Below are 1077 nucleotides of genomic sequence, written 5' to 3'. Positions count from 1 at the left end.
ATATTGTAAAAAAGTAGGCCTATATAATGCCTGATGTTTAAAATATTGGCAATGGCTACATCCAAAGAGTAAGCCTATGCTAATTTTATACTCTTTGCTATATCTTTGTAAAATATTGTTGAATATAAATATATAATGGAATGCATCTTAACCATAAATGTTTAGACTCCTGCACCGATCCGCTTGGAGTTGAAGATGGAACCATTCCTGATAACCAACTTAAAGCAACAAGTCAATACAACAATGAACACAAGCCTTACCGTGCTAGACTACACTCAACAAAAGCCTGGGCAGCAAGCAGCAATGACCTTGATCAGTGGATACAAGCTGATATTGGTGCCTTGACTGAAATAACTGGAGTAATCACTCAAGGCCACTTCGGTTATGATGAATGGGTGACATCATATAAAGTTCTTTACAGTGTTGATGGCAGCACATTTAACACAATTGACACAGTGAGTTCGCAATATATTATTAACCACAGATACCACAGTAAGAGCATTTTAGATTATGTTAGCTGTTGTGTATTTCAGTTACAAATATTTACTCATACTTCGATGTCGGTGGGCGGAGGCCCTGTTCTGGAAACCTACCGGTAGCACACTTGCATATCCGAACTGTTTTTAGTTAAATTATTTTATTTTATTGCTTGTTGTTTTATTTATATATGCTCATCGAGGCTTTTCCTTGCGGAATGTGCTATATAAGAGTCATGTTATTATTATTATTATTATTATTATTATTATTATTATTATTATTATTATTATTATTATTATTATTATTATTATTATTATTATCATTATCATTATCATTATTATTATTATTATTATTATTATTATTATCATTATTTAAATTTAATTGAATAAGGCTTACTCATGATTCTCAATTTGCATATTGTTTAGGTGTTTACTGCAAATACAGATCGAGACACTGAAATCACAAATATGTTCTCAACTCCTGTAAACGCTCAGTTCATTCGTATTCATCCACTCACTTGGGAGGACCACATCAGTTTGAGATTTGAAGTTCTTGGATGCCTAGGTAAATGTAGAGGTACTACCTTGATACTTCATAAAA

General features: G+C 32.2%; 1 protein-coding gene across 1 annotated transcript; it reads left to right on the top strand.

Annotated features, from left to right (window-relative positions):
• Positions 1–140: 140 nt before the first annotated feature.
• LOC117105605 (lactadherin-like) lies at positions 141–1053 on the top strand (the record flags this gene model as incomplete). The annotated part of the gene is made up of 2 exons (XM_033246783.1): positions 141–455; positions 903–1053. Coding segments are annotated over exons 1-2 (466 nt in total), but the record flags the coding sequence as incomplete, so codon positions are not given.
• Positions 1054–1077: the final 24 nt, after the last annotated feature.

The sequence above is a fragment of the Anneissia japonica genome, unplaced genomic scaffold, assembly GCF_011630105.1.
Source record: "Anneissia japonica isolate Jap-2015-1 unplaced genomic scaffold, ASM1163010v1 scaffold9276_len1065_cov138, whole genome shotgun sequence".
Taxonomy (NCBI): domain Eukaryota; kingdom Metazoa; phylum Echinodermata; class Crinoidea; order Comatulida; family Comatulidae; genus Anneissia; species Anneissia japonica.
This window is presented reverse-complemented; position numbering and strand designations above follow the sequence as displayed.